The sequence below is a fragment of the Phocoena sinus genome, chromosome 7, assembly GCF_008692025.1.
Source record: "Phocoena sinus isolate mPhoSin1 chromosome 7, mPhoSin1.pri, whole genome shotgun sequence".
NCBI lineage: Eukaryota > Metazoa > Chordata > Mammalia > Artiodactyla > Phocoenidae > Phocoena > Phocoena sinus.
The window spans coordinates 30,455,616-30,480,897 of record NC_045769.1 but is presented as its reverse complement, the minus strand read 5'-3'; the positions used below and the strand labels follow the sequence as shown (position 1 = coordinate 30,480,897).

The window sequence follows — 25,282 nt, the reverse complement described above, 5'->3', positions numbered from 1 at the left end:
AGCGTTAACCTGCTCCTCCCCAGACGAGAAACAGCAACAGATGGCTGGTGAAGCAGCCAACTGCACGCTCAGCTTGCCAGAGGACATGTGCTCGTTTGCAGAGAGAACCTGGGGAGGGCGAGAACGAGGGCGGGCGGCATGGAGACCACAGAGCAGAGGGGCTCCTGTGTGCTGCCTGCAGTCACTCTCGAGCTTGTTAGGCAGCCTGAGTCCCTCCCCCCAACCCCGCACCTGCCTTCCCACTTATAAACCTCAGGGCGTGGTGTTGCGAGTACCTGTTGGCATTTTTGTCTCGCCCACTAAACGGTGAGATTTCCTGGTCAGAGGGTCTTCTCTTATTAGGCTTTGGAACTGTCATGGTGCCTGGCACATATTAGGTGCTCAGTAAACTAGTGGTGAAGGAAAATCACTTCCCTACTCATTGTAATAATGGAGCCATATGACAGTGTTATTACCCCCAAGGGGACACAAACCTGTATACTACATTTCTCACCTTACCCCCACCTGCTCGTGTCCTCTGAGTTTCCAAATACCCGGATTGGGCATTTGAAAGATTTATGAGAAAAAATATCAAAAATGGCTAGGGAAATTTCAATTCTCCATTAAACGTGCTCTGATTGTGGTCCTTTTAGTCAATACATTCCGGTTACTGGGCAACAATATCCATCACTTTGTTATATATGTATTCTTTAATCACCTCAAATATGCATTTGACTTGAACCAACCCTTTTTAAATTAAGATTTCAAGCACCATAGCCATGTGGTCAACAGATGTGTACCAGGTGCAGTAACACACACGCACACGCACACACACATACATTTTAAGCTGCAGTTAACAGAAAATTGGAAATCTTTGCACTGTTTGGACAAGGAAGCTCAGTTAACCATGGCTCTTTTTCTTCCGGCTTCTAGATCGTGTTCGAGGGAGTTATAGGAAAAGGACGTTCGGGAGAAATTGCCATTGATGACATTCGGATAAGCACCGATGTCCCGCTGGAGAACTGTATGGGTACGTGAATATCTGTCTCTTTGTGGCTCTTCCAAAGGGCTGGGATGTACAAGAAGAGAGAGCACATCGTTTTCAAACACAGCTCTTACCCAGTGGGTGGGGCAGCTCCAGTCTGTGCGGGAGGCGAGGTGTGAGTGCAGTTATAGCTTGGGCTGCATTCAGGACGGGAGAGGGGTGAGATGAGGTGAAGTCTTATATCCCCGTTCCCATTCAGAAATAGACACGCACTAAGTATATGGAGATTGAGGGTGCCAAGACCCCATCATCAGACTCCAGCTTTTAGCAAAGAAAATGCTAGAGGGCGAGAGCAACTGTCAGTCAGAATTACATGATGGAAAGGTTTGATGGATTTAATGGAAGCCTTCACTGGTGAGCGAAAATAGTACATATGTTATATCAGAGTGATAACACAATTACCCAAGTAGCTCTTTTACATGAATGAATTTCAGGGCAAGGTATGGCATGTGGAGTAAGAGTTTAGATTTTGCTTTGAGGCTAATATCTCTAATGCTCAAGATGCCAAAGTTGTAAGATTAAACATTGCATGCCAGGTGACCAGCATAGGAAGGACACTGTCACCTTGGACAGAAGTGCTGAGACGGCCGGCCCGCCTGAGATGCGCACATTTTACCTAGTAAAATGTGCGCATCTCAGAGCCATGGACATTCCCCAAAGCAAGAGGCAATCCTGACAAGGAACGAGACCTACTTTCAGTCTGCAGAGTAACTATAATAACTCACCAAGTGCTTTTCTTGGCACGTGGGTCCCAGGTGTGTGTGTGCCTGATGTCAGAGCACCTGGGACCACCCTAGTCTCTTCAGGCAATTCTCGGGGCCCCAGGCGTCTAAAGGTAATCCAGGCTCTGAGAAAGTAATCTGTGGTAAGTGACTGATTACGATGCTTCAGGGACCCATTACTCTATAAAGGACTTTTTGTTCCAAAACCAGCAACTTTGAGAATCTTTTCCCCACCTACCCGGCCCCCATGATGACGATGTGTTAGACGTGGGCTAGAGCATGTGGAGGACATGGGATACTTTCCGTGGGATAGTATAAAAACCTTGATGAAATTAATCTTCATCATACCCTTTGTTCACCCTATTTCTTCCCCTTATCTAACTCAAACTTTTTTCTGTTTTTTTTCCAGAACCCATCTCAGCTTTTGCAGGTGAGGATTTTCAAGGTAAAAAAAAGTTCTTTTTAAATTTCTGCATGCCTTTTCCTTCCCCCCACGTGATACGAATTTGGTGGAGGCAGTAAGCCTCCAAATTTGACAAAGCTCACAAGAGAAAATAGATGTCACACCTTCTCACCGCTAGGTGGCGCCAACAACACCTGTAGATGCAGGGAAAGGGGGATTGAGATCCTCGCTGTCTCTTCTTTAATTAAAGTTTAGAAACCTGTAATAGAGACAAATAGGTTACAGATAAACCTTTCAGCCTTGCACTGTCCAACGGAGAGCAATGAGGCTGAACATGCATGAGTGGTGAGAAACGAGAGGCTGTGGGGAGACTGAACAACAAAAAAAGCCAGTAGTAAATTAAAAGTGAAATGAGGTGGCAATGATTTATTTTCGCCTGAAGATGGTTTCTTTCCAGTCACAGGGTACCAAGGCAGCGGTCTCAATTAACCCTCAGTGAGGTACACTGGTGGGCAGTTTTGTGAGGGAAGAAAGTTAGGGGAAACACACAAGGAATGATAATCCAAAGGGGGGAAAGTTGCAAAACTCAGGAGCTGGTGTCTAAGGGAAGAAGGAGGCTCATTCGGTGACTGGAGTTAGAGCACTTGAAATACAAGACGGAAGAACAGAAAAGGGCATTTTATCCCTAATAAGGTAAATAGAGAGCAGGGCAAAGAAATAGGAATGTGTGATGCTTGCCTTATCCCGGGAGGGAAGAAAGATCTCCAAACTTGGGGATGCTAATGTCTGTGCTGTTTACTGCAGTGGATTTCACATTTCACCCTCTTTGCAGTCCTCCTGGCTGACACTGCTAACATTTCCACCCGGGTTCCAATGCTAAGCATTTAGAAGCCACTCTATAAATGCTTCACTTGAGTTGGCTGCGGGGGAAAGCGCACTCAGAGACACTCACCCTCACCTAAGGACGGAACCTGTTTTATGCAAACCGTTGTGAGGGTTTCGGTGCCCTGTTTGTATTGGCTGGCCTTAACCCCACAGGTGACAGCATTTCACAGGTAAGGGAAGTCATTTTTGTGTCTGAAGTCTAGACTCATTATCTTCAGTCTCAGTAATCTGTCCAGCTCCTGGCTGGAGAGAGATGACTTCCTGGGTTGCCACCTAGATGTGCTCTCTGACTCCACATCATCTCACCCAGTTTGCCACTCCTCAGCCACAGCCCTGAGACAGTAGCTGAGGAAGAGGACAGCAGCACCGGGAATGGCAGACCTACCTATGTAGAATATCTTTTCTTTCTTTTTCGCCTTCCCTCGCCTCCTAAACCCCATCCTCACTCCCCCCGCCCCGCTGCACATTTTAAAGTATTAAGAGTATTCATGTGCATTTGATGGTGCTCCTTGGGTGTGAGATTTATGTTAATGTGAATCTAAAAGTATTGGAAGGAAAGCTGAGATCAAAACTGAACGGCTTGGAGTACAGTTGAATTCAAGTTCTAACTTTCGGGACCCAAGGTAACGTGGACGCTCGGGCAGTGAAACTTGCTTATGTTGTTTCACATGACTTTGATCGTTGAGACTCAAAGCTCCCGGGAAAGGCTGGCTACAGACTTACAGCCCGTGCTGCAGACGCTGTGCTGTGTGAGCACACATGTCTGGGTCCGTGAATGACACGTACGGTGGCTAAGCGCTTTGCTTCTGTAAAAGAATAAACAAACCAGGGCACACGTGCTGTCCCGGAGGCTGTGTTTACCATGAGTGTCACAGGCCAGTCATGTTCTCTTGTAAAAAATATATATATATATAAATAAAACAGCCTCAGAGCCTCAGTGCTCATTTAGCCAAAATAAACACAGGGCTTAGGGACTCGAAGGTAAGAATTTCCAGTGCACTCCCGATGGGCTGCTTTGGGGGTTAAGCAAAGGCAGCCCGCGAGTGGCATGGATTGGCCCACGGCTGTTGTGTTGAGAAATAACGAACATCTTTGGAAGGAGGAAACCAAGCTGTGGGGAGCAGAGACTCGGCTAAGGAGTCAAGAGCAGGATAGCAGTTGACAATGGACAGTTTCAATTACATCGGCAAGTTTTGCACGGAACTCTGACTTGGTAGCCAGATGAACCCAGGGCCAAGGAGGATTCTGTTGGGTTGAGGCGCCTCTGACCTCAGCAGGCACCTCTGGATTTTGACTTGAGCGAAGCCTTCCATTTGGGCGAGGAAAGCGGACCATTCGCTCTATCTAACCTACTCACCTCTCCTGGTCAGGGCAGCAGCAGCCCTCTCTTGCTGGGGTGTGGATTCCTTGGGGCTTAAACCAGGCTTTCACTCAAAAAGAGAAACAGAGAAATCAGGTTTGGGCAAGCAGGATAGGGAAAGTTGATGGTGAAACAATATTATCAACAGGCGTATATACTGTTAGTATGTTTTTTTGAATTGGAGTTGTTTTTCTTTTCCATTATATATTAACCACGAGACAGAAGCAATCTTGTTCTTTAGGAGAGATCTATGTGTACCAGGTAAATCTTTAAGGAAATGCAACAAAAGTGGCCTCTGGACCGGGGCTTATTAGATAGTCTTAATCTTTTATATTTTGAAGTGTCTTTCATTTTCTGCCTCTTACTCATTTCTTGCCATAGAACATTTTCTTTTAATCCAAATCGCCTTGTGTCTTCTGCTTGGGGTGTATACTTTGATTGCATACCAGGGTATGAGTCAGTAGTGAGGAGAAACAAGCCACGGAGAAAAAGAGAGCCACGTAGAGAAGGGGCGAGGAGGAGAGAGTGAATAAGCTGTGTTGTCATGTGATGTTTAAAGAGACGTTTTTTGCTGTTGTTCTAAATAATGTAGCCTGGGTGTGCTTTTCTTTTTTCTTTCTTCTTTTCTCTTTTAAATCACTGACTATAGACAAAGTGCCGTCATGTATCTTGTTCTAGAATTTGAGCTTTTACAAATGAAAAACTGTGTGTAAGGGTCGGGGGATGGGGGAAAACCAAAAAGGAGTGTAATTAAGGTGATGGATTATTTTTTCTTAACCAACACTTTCTTCTTTCAATAAAAGTAAAAAGAGTAATGAGGAAGCCAGTAAAAATATATAAAGCCCCTAATCAGAGTTCTGTAGTTGTTAACCAGCCAGTTATTTTTAGCAGGTCGCAGTGGAAGCAAGAGTTCTTATTCGTGTTAGAGGCTGTGGGCTTTGAACAAAGCAGGAGCAAAGAGACAGAGTCTGGTACCCTACCCATCAGAGACCCATGGAAATCCCAGGCACGGGGTGGGGTGGGGGGGCGGCAGTGAGAGTGAAGGATTCAGAAGTGCTGCGTCTACCACTGATGGATGCTAAAAGGAACATCAGTAGCTCCTGTTGAAGCCTGTGAACATGGGTTTTATGCCTCAGACCAGCTCTGAGGGCTGTCGGGCCCACCTCTTGGGTCTCACCTTGTGCAGTCCTCGGCAGTTTTCAACCAGGTAAAACCAGAAGTAAGTGGACAGCACAGGCTATCTCCTGGGCATAGAGGGGGCCCATTTTGAGCTAATGACAGAGCTGGCTTGGATTTGACCCTATGAATCAGGTTTTCAGTTCTGTTTATTTGGTACCAACCGTCCCACCTCCGCCATTTCCCGCCCCCATCTCTCTGTCCGCACCCTCATCCCCGGTTGATCTACCAGTCGCCTGCCTCCCGAGGCTTTGTCCCCCAGTGTGATGAGCCACATCCCAGGGTACAGGACGTGGGGTTGGCCTCAAATTCCCTCTTTCTTTGGCGTCCCTCCCTCCCAGGGCTCCCTCCACTAGAAGCAGTTGCGAAACACATTGAGGGTTAATGGCGTTCCTGCAGTAATCCTCTGATGGAAGGCGGAGTATTCCTAAACCCTGCCAGGGCTCCAGATAGGCAGCTGTGGGGTGTGACTCCTTCTCCTTGACCCCCTCCCCCTGACGTGCCCAGCTGCCAGATCGGGGCTAGGTATTGCTGAGCCGGGAAGCCTGGAGATGAGAAGTGTGTGACCCGCTCACTGCCTAGCTGTGGCTGCTCGCCTGAGGGGACGCCGAGGCATCCTTTGTGAGGTTCAAGTCACAGAGGCCTGACGCGCTCCCTCCCCCCGCACGTTTGCCATTCATCTAAACAGCTGCGACGTCAGTTTCTCTAAGGGGAGAAGGAATTTCTTTTCGCTGACTTTTCCTCTCTCCAGGAACCAGAAGGACAAGCCTTAGTTTAAAAGAAGTAGCCTATGCGTAGCGCAGGGAGATCAGCTGGGTGCTTTGTGACCACCTAGAGGGTGGGATAGGGAGGGTGGGAGGGAGCCGCAAGAGGGAGGGGATATGGGGGTGTATGTATACGTATAGCTGATTCACTTCGTTATACAGCAGAAACTAACACACCATTGTAAAGCGATTCCACTCCAATCAAGATGTTAAAAATAAATAAATAAATAAAAGAAGTAGCCTGAGTGCCACCAAAGAGAGGACAAGTGTCTGAGCCTTCAGCCAGCCACAGATCTGAGTTTAAGGGTGTTTAGACAGATGTGGGAGACCACCAGATCTCCTGCTAACCTAGTGGAAACCTGGTGATCCCCACACACACCGAGTGCAAGGCAACCCAGAAGGGTCATTTCACAGGGAAATTTTGCACTTCTACATTCGTCTTCCCCACAGATCAGTGGGCGTGACCACATTCTTCGACTCTCTTCTGTAAACTTTTCTAGAGGAGCCAGCCTTCTCTTTTGTTTGTTTAATCTCACAAATTACATAAGGCTTTCATCTGAAATGCCCCTTCACCAGCTCTTCGTTTTCAACCTATGCATAAAAGACCGCAGACAGGCCAGGCCTGAAACAGTTCTGATTTCCAACGAGCCTTCTTGTTTGTTCCCCTCTGACAGAGATGATTTACCTTTGGTGTCTTTCGAAACATTTCTTTTGGAAACTTGGGTGACTCCTCCAGGTCCGAAGGACATGTCATAAACTTAGCTGTAGGAGATGCTGTCTCTTTCCGGTGATTCAGTGAGAACTCGACTGAGACAGTCCTCAGACCGCTTCCAACAGAAGTAAGAGGCAGAAAGGGGGAGGGCTGCTTCGTGCTCCATCCCTACATGGTTAGAACAGGGGTCTGCACACTTTTTCTATAAAAGGACAGATCGTAAATATGTTGGGCTTTATGACACTCTGTGTCACCACTACTCGCGGCCACTGTAGCACAAAAGCAGCCAGAAGCCATATGTAGTGAGGGTGGCGTGTTCCCAGACGTGCGGAAATAGGCAGTGAGCCAGATTTGGTTATCTGACCTCTGGGCTCCAGCACAGGCGGAGGATTTGGTCCACGTGCTTCCCGTCCTGACCCTGCCACTTCCCAGCGGTGTGAGCTTCCTCTGAGGGCTCTGGGCCATCTCTAGGGTTTCACTGTGTGCCCCCCCCCCCCCCCCCCCGCCTCAGTTTCCTACAGGTAGAACTGGGAGAAAAATCACTTATCCTCTCAGGTTCTCAGCTCTCCCATCTGAAAGTCATGAAGAATAAAGATGATTCACCGGATAGCCCAATGCCCGGCACCCCGGAAGTGTCCGTTCATTATAGTTGTAGTTATGGTCACATTTCCCAATTGCTTATTAATTCTGTAACCCTATTTGCACAATAGGAATGGAAGAAAGCTACCGGCAGTGTCATTTTTTCCCCCATATTTTCCTTCCATGCATGGCTTCTTAGAATTTGTTTCTCAAACTTCAAATTCTCCACCTTCACATTACCGCTTTCTCCAGGTGGCTCAGAACTTTGCAGGGGGAAGCCTGCTCGACCTTGCAAATACACTTGGAGTTACTGACTATTTAAATTTCTGTTTCTCATTATCTCACACGATGAGAAAACTTCATGGAACATTAGAAGGTAGAAATTAATGGAAAATAGAAGAGGCGTTGAAAGCATTTTGCAGTTGGGGGGAAAACAAGGTATGTGAGTAAGTGGGGGACATGAGAACAATCAGAGGGGACATTCAGGTCCGCACGTCACCAGTGCTGGGCAAGGTTGAAGTCACCTGCATTCTTTCTGCCATCCTGGGGGACGTGGCCCTGGCTCCTGTGTTGTGAAGCAAAGGCCCAGCCATCCCGTATGGCTGAGGGGGGCAAGTGGGGCTAAAATGCAGCCACTCACCAACCTGGGTACCTGGTGCAGGCAGCATCTGCCCAAAGGGGGCACCTTTTTGCAATTTGACACAGAGGCATGGTATGAGCTAAGAGGATCTAACACTTTCCAAGAATAGCTATTCTATGAAGTACCATTAGGTCATCAGCATTTTTTCCAGGGAGTCTGAATGTAGGTCCAAAGTTCATTCCTCCATTCATCTGTCCACTCATTCATCTAATCACCCAGCCATCCACCCACCCATCCATCCATCCATCCATCCATCCATCCATCCATCCCATCCACCCATCCATCCATCCATCCATCCATCCATCCCATCCACCCATCCATCCATCCATCCATCAGACATTCCTGGGATTGCTGCTGTTATCTGCAAAGGCGCTTTGAAAGGGGATTTAACCCCTATGGATCTATCACCTTCCTTGTCTCTGGCTAGCAAACTACAGCCTCGTTAGCACACAGCCCCTGAAGACTGCCACAGAGCCAGGTTCCAAACCAGCGAACCACCAGCCTGTGGGAGCTGAGTCTCTTTAGCTGGAGAATGTCCTAAGAAACTCTGGCCCCGAACTGCAGGTCATCAAAAATTGCCTGAGGGAGGTGAGAGGAGGGCTGTTAGGTGTATCCTCTCTTTTCTGACTCCTTTAACAATAAAAGCACAAATTTGTATAGTATGTTTTCCCATTTCTCCAAACAACTGTCCAAGGAAAAAGTTTAAGGAACCAACGTGACGTCCACCAAATGGCTTTTGTCACTAAAATTTTCTACATGGCAATCATTTCTGGGGAGGGGAGCGTTAGCGGGAAAGGGGAAGAGGGCTTTATAATAAAGTGGGGTTTGTCTTCCAAAGCAGAGCAGAACTTGAGCCAAGGGGTCTGTCTCTGATTCTGAGTCTGTAATGCACAGAATGCGATTTCTTCTTCTCCGGCGGGTCCCCTAGATCCTCCCCACCGTGCCCCAACTTTGTCTCTATCATAAGCCACACTTTAGGAGTCACACGAAGGCCCCAGCCCCGGCGCGTTGAGCCCTAGGGGATGTATTTAATGTTGAGAACCAGCATTTTGGCTGAGGGAAAGCAAACCTTTGAACCGAGGCTACGCGGTGTGGGTGAGAACGTGAGCAGTTGTGACAGTTTTCTGCTTGACAAAAATCTGTGCTCCTGCTCTGTGGTCTAGTCAGGCGCTTCAGAAGGGAAAGTTAATCCCTGCGGATTTACCGCCTTCCTTTCCTCTCACGGTGAGCTGCAGCCTCATTAGAGAATGGGTTTCACCGTGGAGAGGCGGTGGCACAGAGGAACTTGGAGCCCATCCCTGCACACTTTGTGCTGCTCGTGCATTCTTCTGAACCCACTTGAAAATCCAATGGCAGGATGGTTGCCAGGCAGCAGACACTCTTGGTGACCTGAATAATGAGTTGACACCAGTTCCTTGTGACTCGCGAGCTGGCCATTTCAAGGAGCCATTTTCAGTGCCTTGCTTTCTCTTTCAGTTTCTGTGCATAATTTTCAATATGGTCACAGAGAGAGAGAGGGAAGGAGGAAAGGAGGAAAGGAGGAAGGGAGCATTCGCAGCTACAGTAATGAAATGATTAAAAGATGGAGGGCTTCCCTGGTGGCGCAGTGGTTTAGAGTCCGCCTGCCGATGCAGGGGACACGGGTTCGTGCCCCGGTCCGGGAAGATCCCACATGCTGCGGAGTGGCTGGGCCCGTGAGCCGTGGCCGCTGAGCCTGCGCGTCTGGAGCCTGTGCTCCGCTAACGGGAGAGGCCACAACAGTGAGAGGCCCGCATACTGAAAAAAAAAAAAAAGAGAAATAGGAATCTTCACCTCAGTTCAGTCTTTTCATCACGAGCATTTATGGAGAGCCTTCTTGGTGCATACCCTGAGGTAGAAACCAAGATGAGAGCGAGTTCTTCTGCTTGAGAGCTCCGCATCTCGTGAGGGAGGCGTGAAAATATAAATGAGGCTTGTCTGAATCTTGAGCAGAGATCCACCCACAGAGTAGGACCAACGGCGCACGGAGAGGGCAGCAGCACCTCCTGCCCGTGGCTCCCACCTGGGGTATCGCATGGATGGAGGGGATACATCTTTCTGGCCACCCCTACTTGATGGAGGCAGCTAGGAGGAATTTTTCATAGGTTAAGCATACACCATTTTTCAGAAGTAAGGATCATGTCTGGTTTTGGCAAGCTCAAAATCTCCTAGCCCCACTCTGGGCCAGATTCTCATCTGATGTGAATGGTTGGGAGAATCAAGCTGTAGCACCATTTTACATCAAATGGGACTCTAGCCAGCCGTTCCCCAGAGTTACCCTGGGCTTAAATCTACAACATCATCTCCATGGCAACCAGAGGCTAGCCAGTGATTGTGGTTGCCTTCTAAATCCTCTGCTAGCTTCTCTTCCGTCCTCTGTCTTTTCCGTGATTAGAATTTGCTCTCACTTACTCTCGCTCTCACATACCTACTATCGTTTTGCACTCACATTTCTTGGTTGCAACTTCCTTCCAATCAGCTTTTTAAATCCTCCATTCAATTAAAAAAATGAAGATGCGGTACTCATTGCTTGACGGTGGTAATTGACCTGTTTAGACAAGACCAGGCTGATTTTCGGTGGGCATGGAAGCCTTGGCAAACCAAAGTGGAATTCCCCTTCAAGTCTAGCCAGCCTAATTAATACATTGTTTGAGAACGCTGGCCAGCCAGACCAAATATTGTATTTCCGCGCATTCGGAGAATCAGTGCTATGGAATCCCAGAAGTCATATCAGCATCACTTACTTGCATGTATTCCTCTGTGTGTGCGTGTGTGTGTGTGTGTGTGTGCGCGCGTGTGGACGCGCACACGTGTTTGAATCATAATGCTTCTATATATTATACAGTAATTGTGGTTTAACAGAAAGAAGAAAAGAGTTTTGGAATCACACAGCTCTTGGTTGGTTGAATATCGAACTTCCCACTTACTTGCCGTATAACCATTCATTTGACCTCTCTGAGCCTCTATTTCCTCACCTGTAAAATGGGTCTGACAGTACCTACCTCATACGGTTGTAAGTAGGAAATAACATCAACCATTGAAAAGTGTTTGGCACACACTACTCAGGACCATCGTATTCCCCTGTCCCCTTTCCTCTCCACTCCAAAGCATGTGTGTGTTTCTTTTCTTTTCTTTTCTTTTTTTTAATTAAATTTGGATTAGTCTGCATGCTCTCAGCCTAGCAACACTCTTCTGTGTCTCTCCACCAGGGGGCACCCTCCTACCGGGGACCGAGCCCACAGTGGACACGGTGCCCGTGCAGCCCATCCCAGCCTACTGGTATTACGTTATGGCCGCCGGGGGCGCCGTGCTGGTGCTGGTCTCCGTCGCGCTGGCCCTGGTGCTCCACTACCACCGGTTCCGCTATGCGGCCAAGAAGACCGATCACTCCATCACCTACAAAACCTCCCACTACACCAACGGGGCCCCTCTGGCGGTGGAGCCCACCCTAACCATTAAACTAGAGCAAGACCGCAGCTCGCACTGCTGAGGGCCGAAGCAAGGACGGCACCCAAAACAAACAAGAAAGACTGCAAACACGTTGCCTCGATTTTGCACTTTTTTCTCCTCGCCTAGTCTCTGTGTGAACGCTCAGACATCTCTCTCTCGGGGCCCAAACCCTGTGCGCTCGTATCCATCCCGACCATTCTCCTTGGGTTCTTTTGTTTGTTTGTTTTCCTTTTGTTGATTCCAATGCTGCATCTTGGAATACGAGAAGAGATACACCCCTAAGCACTTCACCACTCAAGGCTCAGCTGGTTTCCTTCCAGAGACTGGTTCCCTGTTTCTTCCCCTTGCCTTATCCCATCCCTCCTCTCAGTGGGCAGTCAGTCTGCCAGGAGACTTGAGGGGAGACCCGGATCTGTGTGTTTGTACATGGTATACATTTGCGCGTGTGACTAGCTCTGTGTGTGCGTGGGTGTGAGAGAGAGACTGGCTCATTGTGGGGGGGGGGGGGGTGTGTTCAGAGAGGGACCCCTTTAACTCTTGTGTTACTTCTCCGGGGGTACATGTTCCAGAAAATAATATACTGTACTAGTTTTGTTTACTTGGAGAAGAGATTGAAGCTTTTTGTTGCCTTATCTAGCTCTGGCTGGGTTTCTGTCGGCTACCATTGTCATCTCCAGGTACCTAAAAAACTAGAGGCCACGTGCAAAGGAGTGTGGCCCCTCTCGTTCCTATCCCCATGCCCAACCCACCTGACCCAAGAGGAAGGTTCCCCCACTGCACTCAGACATGACCCCTTGTCCTGTCTCGGGCGTCTTTGAAGTCACGTGACAACAGCCATTGGGTGCGTGTGGAAGCATCTCTACTTCCAGCACTGAAGCAAATCTGTCTCATGTTGCCTTATAAAAGAGAAGCTCATAATGAGTGTTTAGCTTTTATTGGTTAAGTCCAATCTTGGAATAAGTCATAGAGAATAACAAATCTGAGACTGATGCAGGAAAAGCAGTAGCTTGTTGAGAGCACGAGGAGAGGGGGGAGAAGGAAGGATGAAATGTTGTCTTTAAAAAACGTCCTCACCCCCTGGGCATTCATTGTGCCCTGCTTAGGATGGGATAGAGCAAGAAGGTTAAAAAACGTATTCTTTGGTGTCATATTGATCATTGTAATAGCATTTGTAAAATGTGGGGGGAAAGGGGTCATTTGCTTTCCTTTCATGGTGTAAATGGGTACCTGAATGTATAGCCACTAAAATATATGGCTGTTCACCTGACTTATTTGAATATTATGAGAGAATAAAAAGTTATCAGTTTTCTAAAATGTACCAGTGTACTACCCCTTAAAGCGTTCATGGCATCTGGCAAATACACCCTTATAGGCTGGCCTGGCATTTCCAGATGTTGCTGCGTCGTCAGGAGAAGGTATGATGAAGATAAATACTTTGCTGCCCGTTCGTCCTCTCTAAACAGCGCAGGGAGAGGGATATTAGAGGTAAATTGCCTAATGATATTTACGAAGGATAGATTCGATAATGAAGTCAATTTCATTGATAGAAAATGCTTATTTTAACGAGATTCTCAGTGTACTGGGGCTCAGTCTTGGGGGTGTTTATTTCTCACCTTCCTGCTAGGAATCCACTGAGGAAGTGTAAGATTCTCTCCAAAGATGGTTGCCTGGGCTGAAAGCCTCCAGGTACCTTCTGAGAACAAAATACTAATGATTTTTTTTTTTTTTTTTTTTTTTTTTTTTTTTTTTGGCTGCTTGGGAGAGAGAGACTCTTAGCATTCTTTCGGGATATCCACATAGATCCCTCCAACACACACACACTCACTTTTGCATCTGCTTTGTTTCATCCTCCTGAAAGAATGGTGCTCTCCCACTCTTATTCTATTTCAAAGAGCTGGTCTGTCTCAACCACAGCAGCCCTGCCAGGAAAAAAGATGAAAGGCTAGAGCATGAGCTACCTTGAGATTTCAAGAAGTGTCTTACCCCAGCTGAAGATGGAGGAAGAAAGACGGAGTGAGGGAGGAGGGGTGGCAGGATACCATGGATACCTTGTGATGACTTCCATGCCAATCACTAAGGGCTTTTTGTCTCAGGTATCTGTATCCAGTGATGCATTTGGGGTCAGGCATCCCTTGAAATGATTGACATCCCTATAGGCACCCCATGGAGGCGTGGTGTCAGGGTATTCCGAAATTCCACCTGGAAAGTCTAGCCAGTGTAGGAACTGTCTGAGTTACCATACACCCTTGAGGATTTCCCTTCTTTAAAAGACGATGACAACAACTTTGTGAAATTTGCTGTAGCTTTATCTGATGCCCCATGTGGCATCACCTTTGTGTACATGCTGTCGTTGAGAATATGAGACTGCTCAAATCTCTGTGACTCCCATGATGCACTTCAGCTGGGGATGTCACACTTCTCTCTCTGTCTCTCCCTCTCTCTGCTCTTGCAGCCCAAGTGACTTTCATAGTATTATCCAGGTACTATGCTAAAAGGGAAGCTCTTCTATTAAATGTCATGCCTTGCAGCTTTAAAAAGCAAAATCTGTATTTCATGGAGGGAGGGAAGGGTCCCTCTCTTCTAAGAAAAATAGACCGGACAGGTGAATGCACGCATGCATGTTTAGAGCTGCTTCTCAGAAGACAAAGAGGTGACGGCAACTATTAAAAAATTACTGAGTGAATGAATTGAAGGTCTAGCTCAGGCTGGTACAGTATTTGCCTTAGTAGAGCTTTCATGTTAACAGCTCCAGGAGGGGAAACCCTTACCTCTGGGTTAAAAATCCCTTCCTTGGCATTACGCTAGCAATTGCTATCCCCTAATTGCCAGTGAAGGCAGAAGAAAGAATAAAAAGGATCATAGCATTGCCATTGACAAAACAGAATGCTGAAAATAAATTGTCTTTTCCTTTGTCCCACATTTTTGGGATTAAAGCCAGAATAGGATAGGAAATCCAGTAATATTTCTGAGGTTGATATCCCATCTTTAAGAAGACCCTGTCTTTAAAAATGAAACTAGCAGGCAAGTAAACACCTGAATAATCGAAAATTACCAAAGAACAACAACAAAACAAGAAAACTTAAAGATTTTTACTTCCTATTCTTATCCCCTCGCCCTACAACTGTGACATCTCTTGCATTGCTCAGTTGCCTGTGTGTCAAAATAACTTGTGGACGTTGGAAACTATTTGAATGTGTATTGTGTGGAATGTAATAAAGTGATGATATTTTTATACAAACATCTGGGGTTTTTTTTTTCACCTTGGCTTGAGAGAACAAAGTTGAAACGTAGGCTGTGAAAGAACTGATGTTTCCAAAGTTTGTACATCGCCTTCTGAGCCACAGGGCATTTCTGTGGGAGGTAGGTTCTCCTTGAGGCTGAATGCCAGCTTCTCCTTCTTTTATTTTTTATTACTGCTTGTTAGGAGTTTTATCCAATTTGTGCAGCTGAGCCAATTTTTATGATTGGTGTGGGATTTTGCAAAAGTTGCTAAGTGCTAAATTACTCGATGTGATTCCACAAAATTTCCCTTGATGGCAAATCCCCGGAGATTGGACTCTACTTTCAAAGGGCCCCCGGGGGGGCAGGTGGGATGAGAGAAGCTGAATCATGTACTCATCTCTGCAGAGACAGATAGCTTCCTTTGGAGAAGAAGTAGTGACATCTTACGCCTTGCCTACCAAATGATTACTTCCACGGGGACGTCGATCTCCAATTTATGAGCACTTTCCCAGACAAAATGGGAACTTGTAGCATGTTCAGGCCCGAAGATATTCCAGACTTTGGAGCAAGTAAGGAAGATAATAATATGATTACTGTGAACCTGGAAATATCATGGCGGAACATTTTATAAAAGGAACAATTCTATAACAACTTTGAGGAGGGGGACTTGGGGAAACTTACTCAAAAGCCAGAGCTTATTGACGAGTATTTTTCTTCTGGTTCTCTTTCTTGAGTAGTTAGTGATATAGTTATATAAAATATTTCTATCTGAGGGGTATTAGGGGCAAAAAATCTAGGAAAGACAGCCTCCCAGCTATTCAGTGTTTCTAGATGGTGGTCAAAAGAGGTGGTGGAAGAATTTTCCATCACTCCCTATTCGTGGGGTGTATTAGAAGCATTCCATCAACCCAGGAGCCTTCCTCGGAGTCTGAGAACATCCCTAAAGGTCCCAAGAAAAGGGGCTTGTCCAGGAGATCCTATTTCTGTCAGAATCCTGCTTTTCTTCCTTTCTAAACCTAGATCCAGGAAGGAGTACTTCTTACAGCTATAAACCTGCCCAAGTGGTGGTAAAGGAAACAGGCTTCTGGGTTTTCAGATCTTACAGGAAGTGCTGTCAGTACAGATGGCTCAGTCTAGATGTCACTGTCTGTCCTCTGCAGGAGAAAAGAGCAGAATGTCCATGTTTAGAGCATTGTTTGCTCCTCTAATGGCAAGCATCATTACCCGTTTTGTCTACATAACATTTGGCCATTCTTAAAGACATTTGTTCCCATTAGCAAAAGATGAAATGAAAGCATCTCAGAAGCATTTATTTCCAGCAAAGAGCCAGGCTCAGTCAACATTTTCACGAGCTGTCCTGGGACCAAACTTGCCCGAGTGAATGAAATTAGCCATCGCTTATGCTTCGTTAGCATTACTGCTTTGGGAGCCACCTTTGAGAATTTCATCATTGCTTTTCCCACCTTGGTTCTGATCCCAAGGCTTATTCTACGTGCACTCTCTCTTCCCCAAAATAGCAGACTGTTACGATTCTGATCTTAGGCGTCAAACACAGCACTGTTATCAGTATGGTATTTCAGACCTAACCCAAGCATAAATGTTACAGAAATTGTATTTCCATGGGTCATAAGCACCAGATGTCAAGGCCCAGGATCGTCTGTCTTGGCTCCTACCTGGCCTTATGATAGTTTAAATGTGCGTTCTTGCGGTTGGAGCAAGACTCTGCCCTCCTGAGCCCAGATACCCGCAGCCTGGCCAATCGGCCGTGGCCCTGTGTTTGTTTTCATCACCTCTCTTCACTGACTGCAGTTGTTTTGCACGAACATTGTTGGCCTTTCTGTAATCTCTGATGAAAAGAGCTTCATTTTTAAGTTTTAATTTGTCCGTGTTATGGGCTCCACATCCGAGCCGAACTGCAGATCTGTAGGTGCGGCTTGTTTTCTCTCTTTGATCGTGTGCATCACTGGGGCTCTTGCAGCTGTAATTTGCCTTTCATCCACTTCAATGACGGCCCAAAGAAAACACAAAAGAAATCCAACCAGAGGAAAAGGAGGGGAGAGGGAAACACCAGCCAGTGGTCTTATAATCAGCAGGGGAAAGATCGGCTTATATAAATAAATTAACAGCGAGGAACAGTGTAGGATTTAATGAAGCCTGACACAGATCAGGTGCACTGGGGTATGTCTCGAGGTTCGATATAATCAGAAACCTGCGCCTTTAGAAGGCGTCAGGCCACAGGCCTCAGCCAGACGACATTTGCACTGTGTGGAGGAGTTCCTTTTGGCCCCAAACTTAAGCATGGAAGAGATACAAGATTTGGGGACTTGCCAAACAGAAAACCCCCTTTTAGCATGGTCTCTGCATGGCACAGGGCAGAATCTTGGTGCTTCAGGGCAGAGAGCAGAAACCATTCTTGCCCCAAGCCCAGTGGACAGGACACCCAGAATCCTTCTGTTCTCTTTCCAGTAAAGTAATTGTTCTTGGGCTTTGCTGTCACTGACCTCCAAGCTCCCAATAAAACTGAAGTCCCATGGCATCGGACCAAGAAATAGGAAAGGCCATTTGAAGAGTCAGCAACAGACGTGCTGGAGGCAAGACTGGCCCTGGGTGGGGAAAACACCTATTCTTGGAGGCTCATGACCGGAGTCATTATGATACTGAAAAAAGGCCGTTGGGGAAAATTTTAAGATGGTCTCTGGTTAGGTTTCTTTTCATTTCTTTTTAACTTATAAGTTATACGTGACTATATCCTCAAAGAGTGCAAATAATTTTTCTAAAAAGAAGTTCATTTCATTGCTAACCAGTCCCAACCCCCTCCCCAGAGGGAACCACGAGAAATTGTTCGAGGTATATATTTCCAGGCCTTGTTTTATACCTTTACAAACGTATCTGTTCGTGTCTAATTACGCAGTGTGCTTTCGTTGGGGTTGGTTTGGTTTTGTGTAAATAGTATCAACATTTGCTCACTGTGCTGGATGACCTGCTTCTTTCCATTTGATAAAGGCCTGAGGATACTTTGTTGCACACTGATAGGTTTACCCCATCCTTTTCGGATATTGTCTAGCATCTCGTATCATGTCGCTGTACCGCAGTTTATTAACTGCTCCCCTACTGGTGGTCATTCAGGTTGTGTCTAGGTTTTCTTTCTATGGTAAACAATACTGCAGTGAACATCCTTGAGGTTGCCTCTTTGTGCAAGTTTCTCTGGGATAGAATATCTGGGTCCAATGGTGTGCCTGTTTACATTTTAATAGCTGCTTCAGGTGGCTGAGTTTTACCTTTAAAATGAAGCTGCCCCCATTTGAGAGGGTAACAAACCAGTGGACACCCTGCATTATATCGCCTGTCATGTGCAGAAACCACATAATCTCTGTGACTATCTCTCTCTCTTTCTGTAAAGTGGGCGGAGTGCTTGCAAGGGAAAGGGAAGACTGAGGACAATTTTAGTTGAAGGGAATTTTAATCGCAGGGACTTTTTTTAATGCTGATTTGCGGAGAATGTGAGCCTTGGCTATGAGATGCAGCTCGCTGGAGCTGTGGCCACCGTAGCGCGGGAGTTAATTCTATCCCTGGTTCAGCAGGCAGAGCCCTGTTCTCCATGATTAACGAGTTCCACTTGGTTTCTTCAAAGAGTGACTGTGCCGTACCTTGCTGTTATTTATTTATGTTTTCTACTAAAAAATTCGCGTCAAAAACATCCTTTAAGGTCAGTGTACGTTATTGCGCTGCAGACAAAAATATTCCAACAGCCGCAAGTGGGCCACGTGCCAACAGGAAGTCCCTAATCCTGTGGCCTTGTGCCCAAGGGCCCCATAACGGCCCTGAGAGGAGCAGGCCTTCCTGGCAGCTTCTCTCTGAGGAGGGTCAGGGCTAATGCGACCCGAGGAAAGGTAGTAGGAAGTACGTTGGCTTTCCAGTGAGAGGTTTCAATGTGCAGGCAAAGCTGCTAGCCCCAAGTGGCTCCAGAGAGGAAGGACAAGTAGAAGAGAAGCCAAGGGAGCCATTAGTTCAAAACACCGTTTCTTCTAAGAGTTGCTCCCCTTGTTTCTTCTGTGCGTTTAGACCAAGGGGTCAAAGTAATGTGACTTTGACACTGAGCGTAGTGGATAGTGTGACGGCCATATATGAGCTTTGCCAGCTTTCTCCAGCCTGCCAGAAATCCAGGACTGCTGCCTCTAGGGCTTGAGGCTTGGGTATAACTCTTGGTGGCTCAGGGGAAAAAGTAGCGCAAGAGTGAGGTGTGGGTGAGAGACACGGGCGTGCACACACACGCAAGCTTGTTTTGTCTTCTATGTGTAATTGTGCAAAATTGAACCCTTTTAGTATCATTAACTGACACACCCGAAGGCAAAGGCTCTGATCCAGAACGGGAATGATAGGGCACCACGTCTTGGCTTTCAGCAGCAGCAGTTTCTTTCTCAGGCGTCAGGACTCATGAACCGGATGCTGGACTGGATTTTGGAACTCGCTAGAGAGCAGCCAACTCCAGTGATGAAGGGAATGCGGAGAACGCTTTGAGCCTGAGGTGGCCTTGACCGAAGTCCTATTCTCAGTCGGCCTGCTGGTTACTGAGGCTCGTTTCAGCACAGTCTGTTACGAATCTTTTCCTCTCTTTGCATCTCCCTACTGCCACCAAGGGGCTGGGAGAAGGGATACAAGGACCCTGAGGGCCGTGTGGTCTTCCGTATCGTTGTCTGGGCCACTTCCGACAGCTAGTACCGAGGTGGGAAGATAGTCACTAGGACGGAGACTGGGGCTGACGTGGGTTGTCAAAGGAGCCCCCAAGGTGCCTCACCGGCCTCGGCCAACTGCACACCAGGATCGCGAGCTCGGGAATAGTGTCCACGGGAAGCCCTGAGCTCTCACCGCCGTCATCATTTCCGGGCTCTGAACTCCTCACAGGGCCACCGTCCCCTCCTCTTTCCCCAAGAAGGACCTGTTTCCACCTACCTATCTACCTCTGGGTCGGGTGTGGTTCATCTTCAACCTCCACCCTCCCCTTTCTGCAGCTGCCCCCTCTCTCGGTGGCTCCTTTTCTTCTCTCTGGCATTCCTGCACTTTCTCCACCTCCCTCCACCAAGGCCTCCTGCCAGAAGAGCCCATCAGATTCCCAACACAGAGGCTTCATTGCTTGCTTCCTCCAAGTAGCTGCATTTTTACAGGAGACCAAACCTAAGGTCGGAGGAATTACTCTCTTTTGTTATAACCACAGTTGTCAGCCACCAGCAAACTTTTGGGGGAAATCATCTCTTGAATGGGCAGAGAGAGGTACCTCTTTGGAAGCCCTAAAATCTTATCACAAGGTCATGGATCCTTGTGTTCAGAAGAGCCCAACTTTTAAGTTAAGCAAACTCTCTTGGTGAGATACATGTGTGTAGAGAGTTTTTTCCCAAGGACCTACAACATAGAGGGACAATCTTCAAGAAGACATTGCTTTTCACATTGGAAATGCATGCAGTTTTGTTTCTTCTCCTCCAGCCTTTCACTTGTCCCAGGTAATACCAAACCTCTCCACCTGTACAGTGTTTCCATTTATGCACTTCTTGAACCTTGGGACTGGAGGAGAGGAGAAATGTTAACGCCTATTGGCAAACTCCCCGAAATGTGAAGATATGAGACTTTTTTCCTAACATCTCAGGAAAAAATCAAGAATGCAGTGGAAGGGGGACACTTTTCTCCGAACTTCTCTTTTTCCCACCTTCATACCCTCAGAGAAGGTAGCCAACAAAAGAAGGCTCTCTTCCTTGTGGACATACCCACTTACAGCAATGGAGAATATCTCTGATTTCTCAAAGACCTAGGGCAAAGCAAAGATTCCAGAATTTTCCTCCCTCGGCCTTACTGGTTTTTTTCCAGCCTACACAATCATGGAGCCTATGTTTATAACTACGCACTTCTGTGGCGCCTCCTTTTTCTTATTTTCACGCCATCGTTGGGGCTCAGTGGAGCCATTCTGGCCTCAGCTGCTCATCTACCTCTGTACTTGGAAGTATTATTAGGTCATTTCACAGCCTTCTCATTTGCATTCAGTATTTCCAATTCTTTTTAGTGTTTCCTCCTGATTATTCAACTAAAAATAATAGAAATCACGTTCAAAGTCTTCTGGTATCGCAAACCGAGCCCCCTTTTCTTTTCCAGCTTGAAACCATTTGAAAACTTAAAAAAATATATACTTTTTTCCATGACTTTGCATAGATTTGGCTATAGCCCAAGAGATAAAAAACCCACGGTAAAGGATCTTCTGGTGGTGTTTCTAAACTCAAGCCAAACCCAGCACGGGATGAATGGCTCTCAAGTAGCCTGACTCTAATGGAGGAGCTTTGGCAAACGTTCGATCTACATCTGAACTTTTGGCTCCTTCTAGCAACAGGGGATGAACAAACTGAATTAGGGAAATTAAGTGTGGTGGGGAGTAGGAACCTTCAGCCAATACTAAATATTAAACTGAATTAAACACGTTGAAGGGCCAAGAAATATCTGCTAGTCCTTCATGATTTCTCATTTATTTAGATCACAGTGTTGTGTCTCCTGCTGGGACCAGAACAAAGTGACTGAGAGAATTTTCTGAAGGCTACTCCCATCTGAAAGGTCCAGTGTGATTTAGTTGACTCGGGGGGTTCGGGAACTTGGAATCAAACTCAACAAGGGCTCTAAGTGGCCAAGAGCTAATCCCAAATAAATCACAGCCCCAAACAAGGTGTCGAAAAGGTGGCTGACTCTCAGTTCTACTGCCGAGCTCTTTAATGACTTACTGCATTTTTCTACCCTCCTTCCTCAATTTCTTCCTCCTTGAAGAAGACGCGATGACCCCTGGCATCCTTGAAAGTGAATGGTTTCAGTGATTTCCTCTGTAGGCATCTCTTCAATCCTTGCTTTAAAGGCTGGTTGCAGTTTGGCGGGTTGAGTGGACGTGTGGGTTAACTGGCTTCTCACCAGGTCTTGTCAGCCCTGCCTCAGCTAAAGTGGAGGCTTCAAACTTGGGGAACCATTTACTAGCTCTGTCAGTTCCTCAGCTGCCCCTTAGCAGGACTGGTTCCTAAGCTAAACGAGCAAGTATGGAAAACATGCAACCTCATGGCTTCCTTTCACCTGTCCTTTGCATGGTCTTCTCCTTCCACGGGCACCATAAGGTGGATGCCTTCAGGTGTGACCACCTCCAGGAGAGGACAGACCCGGGGTGAAGACGGGTGGCGAGCCCTTTTCTGTTGAAGTTGCCTTGTCTACAGCCAGCCGCCCTTTTCAGGGAAGCCTCAGCAGAAAGGCCATCAGAGCTTTCTCATTTTCTTCCTGTAAAGATGAGTTCTCAAGCAGGAAGGAACATCAGTGCTTACTTTACAGAGGAGCAAGCTGAGACCCAGGGAGGGTCAGAGACTCGTCCCGGCTCTCACACCTGGGCGAAGTGGCAGAGCTCAGGGGAGAAGGAGGAAGCCTGCTCCCAGTCTAGCGCTCCTCCATATTCCGTGCTGCCCGCCTTCGGGTACCGGCCTTAGAGTGTGTCCGCTACACATTCTGGATGGCCAGCCTGTCATCAGCTTCCACCAGGCCTCTTAAGCCACTGCTTGGAGTTGGCCTGGAAGGGACTCTTCAGAGAAAGCCAGCATGCGTTGGTGTCCTGATTGGTGTGCAAGTGATCCAGGGACGGATGGTCTTAAATCACTTATCTAAAAGTAGCCAGTGGTTTGGGGTACACTCCTCACTCTCTTGACTATCTTGAGAGGCTCTTTTTTTTTTTTTTTTTTTTTGATGTAGAAAGAAACAGAACAATGTCGATGAAAATATACTCACAGCAGCCACGGCATAGGAGATGTGGTGAAAGGGAAGGTCGAAATTTTTCTGTAACTGCAGAAAAGCAAACTAACCCCAAAGGACCCTAATTTAAGAGAAAAAAAAAGAAGAAAATAAGGGAGAGAGAAAAGATAAAGTGTGTGTGTGTGTGTGTGTGTGTGTGTGTGTGTGTGTGTGTGTGTGTGTAAAGAGAGAGAGAGGGTGGGAAGGAAACTCTAAATGAGAGAGGGCATTCTTGTTTTAGACCTAAACCACACTCAGGGGGAGTTTTCCGTTTACAGGTTGGAGTGTCTGGGGCATTTATCTTGCATGGCATGTGTGATCTTACAGTGCCAGGCAGTGCTCCAGACCCTTCTGGGAGAATCACATCTTTTTAGAGTAGGCAGAGCTCATGGCTGGGTATGGCTGTTCCCCATTTGTGCTGTAGTGTTGCAATGTACTGACAAGGATGCTGGAGAATATTTGACTTGTGAGCGGGCCGGGCAATCTCTGAATTCCTCAGTGGATCTGATAAAAATGAATACAAGCCCCAAACCAAGAGATCAGTGTATGAGTAAAAAGGCTCAGGTGCCGTGCTTGAGGCCGTCGCCACCCCTTGCAGCAGCCTCCACTCCAAAGCTGTCTCCTCCTCCCTCCCACATTTTTTCCCTGCCCTGGCACAGCCTCATCTGCCCAGTCCTTGCCCCAGACTCGTCAGCACTTAGAGTCCCCTCCACAGCACCCCGCTTTTTTTTTTTTTTTTTTTTTTTTTTTTGCGGTACGCGGCCCTCTCACTGTTGTGGCCTCTCCTGTTGCGGAGCACAGGCTCCGGACGCACAGGCTCAGCGGCCACGGCTCACGGGCCCAGCCGCTCCGCGGCATGTGGGATCTTCCCGGACCGGGGCACGAACCTGTGTCCCCTGCATCGGCAGGCGGACTCTCAACCACTGCACCACCAGGGAAGCCCCACCCCCACTTTCTTTTATGCTATTTTGGCATGGGTGAGTCCTTGCTTCCCAATCACACTGAAGGGCCTCGATCGTGGACACCGGGTCCCGTACATCTTCCTTTCCCAAACTCCCCCGTGTGGTTTCCGGGCACGTAGTCAACCCTCTTAATAAGTGAGGGTTGGTTGATCGGTTGGTTAGTCAGTAAGTGAAAACTGCCGTTTGGAGAACAATGTAAATCAGCCTTCCCTGTCTGGGGATCATGGAAAAATGTGAAGTCCCAAATTTCAGATCACGGCATCCTCACATTCATGAGAAGTCTCCGTGAGTTCCCATCCAAGTGGTGAGCCAGCAATGCAGGCAAGCAGCCAGGGGCTGTGCATCCAGCCCACTAGGATGAAGACAGGGCGCACCCTTGCTGGAATGGGTTAGGGATGATGATGGGGGTTTGCTTGAGTGCACCCCTGGGGGAGTCGAGGGGAGAGGGTGTCCTCTGGCCCTAATACAATACTGAGTGTCGGAATTCAGATTTTGGAGTCAGACTGATCTGAGTTTAAATCCGAACAGGTGCCCAGAAGGAAACAGGGTCATGTGAGGACAAAGGTTGAAAGTGGAAGTCTGTGTGGGTGGGAAGCTCCATATTCCTGATCTGTGTTCTCTTAAAGGTGGGGCTCATTCCATTCTCCCTCATCCGTTTCCCATGCACAAACACACCCAGAGTCCTGGAAGGTCCTCTCCAAGTTTTTCCTCATTAAAAAAAAAATTTAATTCCACGTCCCTGGTCCCCACCGTCTTTTGCCATCTACCTCACTTCCCCAGCCAGGTCTCCATCCTGTGGCTGTCATGTCCCCTTCCCAGGGAGGTGCTGCCTCCTCCACTCTTTGCCTTGAGCTCCTGGGTCACCCCTTCTCCGTCCAACCCGCCCTTGCCTTTTTTTCACTAGAACTACAGGGACCCAGTGGACATCCACCCTCCCTGCCAGCATCCAGAGGAAACAGGCTGAGGTTTACCTCCTGGGCTCAACAGAAAGGGAGAGTGACCCGTGCAGGGCAAAGAGGCTTCTGAGAAAGCAAGCTCTTAATCAAACACAGATATCAAGAATATTAGCAAGGGGACTAGAGAAAATTGCTATCAAAGTAAATTGCTTTTCGTACTAATGTTCCCTTTACTGGGGTTTTCCCCAGTGTGTCATTCTTTCTTTAAGCCTTCGTGAACAGATGCTCTTTTGAAAATGTTGATTAACTTATCCTTTTTTTGATCCCTTCCCACTCACCCAAACTCCTGGGAGCAGTGATTACGCAAAAAGCCAAGTCAAGCCTCTAAAGTGTTCTTCACCTGAAGGAGGCTTTGATCCTCCAGGGGCAGAAATCTCAGCCACATCTGGGCAATCAATTTCATAGAACCTTAAAAATGGACCTATTCTTGGGAGGTCATCTCATCCAGTCCTCTGTCCTCTGTGATCTCCTGGGACAAAATGTTCTCATAGTCATTACCATCCTCTTACCCATTTTCCACTGAGATCAATGCTACATCTACTCCTTTCCAGCCCATGATCAATAGTGTCTTAAGAGTTCTTCCCTGAGGGTGTGAGATGGAGCAAGGTGGTATTCTAGCCT

The 25,282-nt window shown here is 47.3% G+C and overlaps 1 protein-coding gene across 4 annotated transcripts in view; it reads left to right on the top strand.

Annotated features, from left to right (window-relative positions):
• NRP2 (neuropilin 2) overlaps window positions 1-25,282 on the top strand; it is a 114,893-nt gene that overhangs the window by 82,211 nt on the left and 7,400 nt on the right. The window contains exons 14-16 of one of the 4 annotated variants that reach the window (XM_032636733.1): window positions 913-1,009; window positions 2,156-2,176; window positions 11,493-13,498. In XM_032636733.1, the coding sequence (XP_032492624.1) occupies window positions 913-1,009; window positions 2,156-2,176; window positions 11,493-11,773 (399 nt within the window). In that variant the 3' untranslated portion in view covers window positions 11,774-13,498. Of the gene's footprint in view, window positions 1-912; window positions 1,010-2,155; window positions 2,192-11,492; window positions 13,499-25,282 lie in introns of those variants that run through there. The other 3 variants (XM_032636732.1, XM_032636731.1, XM_032636730.1) reach the window with 3 other exon arrangements.